The 572-nt window shown below is 38.1% G+C and overlaps 1 protein-coding gene across 1 annotated transcript; it reads left to right on the top strand. All coding sequences in view use genetic code 6, as the record gives it.

Annotated features, from left to right (window-relative positions):
- Positions 1-303: 303 nt before the first annotated feature.
- TTHERM_02222810 (hypothetical protein) lies at positions 304-561 on the top strand (the record flags this gene model as incomplete). The annotated part of the gene is made up of 1 exon (XM_001028649.1): positions 304-561. The coding sequence occupies one exon, from the start codon at positions 304-306 to the stop codon at positions 559-561; it is 258 nt and encodes an 85-aa protein (XP_001028649.1).
- Between the last annotated feature and the right edge of the window lie 11 nt (positions 562-572).

Genomic DNA, 572 nt, shown 5'->3' with positions numbered 1-572 from the left:
TTTCCTTCTAATTAACTATTTAATGATATATTTTTTCTTCAATATTTAAAAAGTGGAAATTAAATTGGTGATACATACATACATACATACTCGCACATGGTGACATGCACTCGGGATAGGGGCCCTATATATAATTACTTATACATTATTATTATACGTATACCAATTTATTTATATATAATTGTGGGTAATATATTAGAAGGGAAGGGTCACCTACACCCTAATGGCATTTCTACTAATCTTCCATGATTTGACTACGCATTATGCTCGCTTCCCATTTGTATTCCAGATCTTCTGTTCAGAATGGGGCCTCCTCTTTACCACCTATCAGATTTGGCCCTTCCCTCCTACCAAGGAGACCGCTGGTAACATTCACATTTTTACATGGAATTTTTCGAAATAAAGGGGGCGGTATAGGATTCGAACCCCCGATATCACTGCTAAGACCCTCCGACTCGCCCACTCGAGTCGCTTAGCCCTTCTTAAATTGGTGATGAAGGTGCATCAGGCTTAGGTTCTGCATTAGCAAATTGCATTAATCTCTCAAAATTTGACACTTGACCTTGAGTAAA

The sequence above is a fragment of the Tetrahymena thermophila genome (genome assembly GCF_000189635.1).
Source record: "Tetrahymena thermophila SB210 genomic scaffold scf_8255718, whole genome shotgun sequence".
NCBI classification, from domain to species: domain Eukaryota; phylum Ciliophora; class Oligohymenophorea; order Hymenostomatida; family Tetrahymenidae; genus Tetrahymena; species Tetrahymena thermophila.
This window is presented reverse-complemented; position numbering and strand designations above follow the sequence as displayed.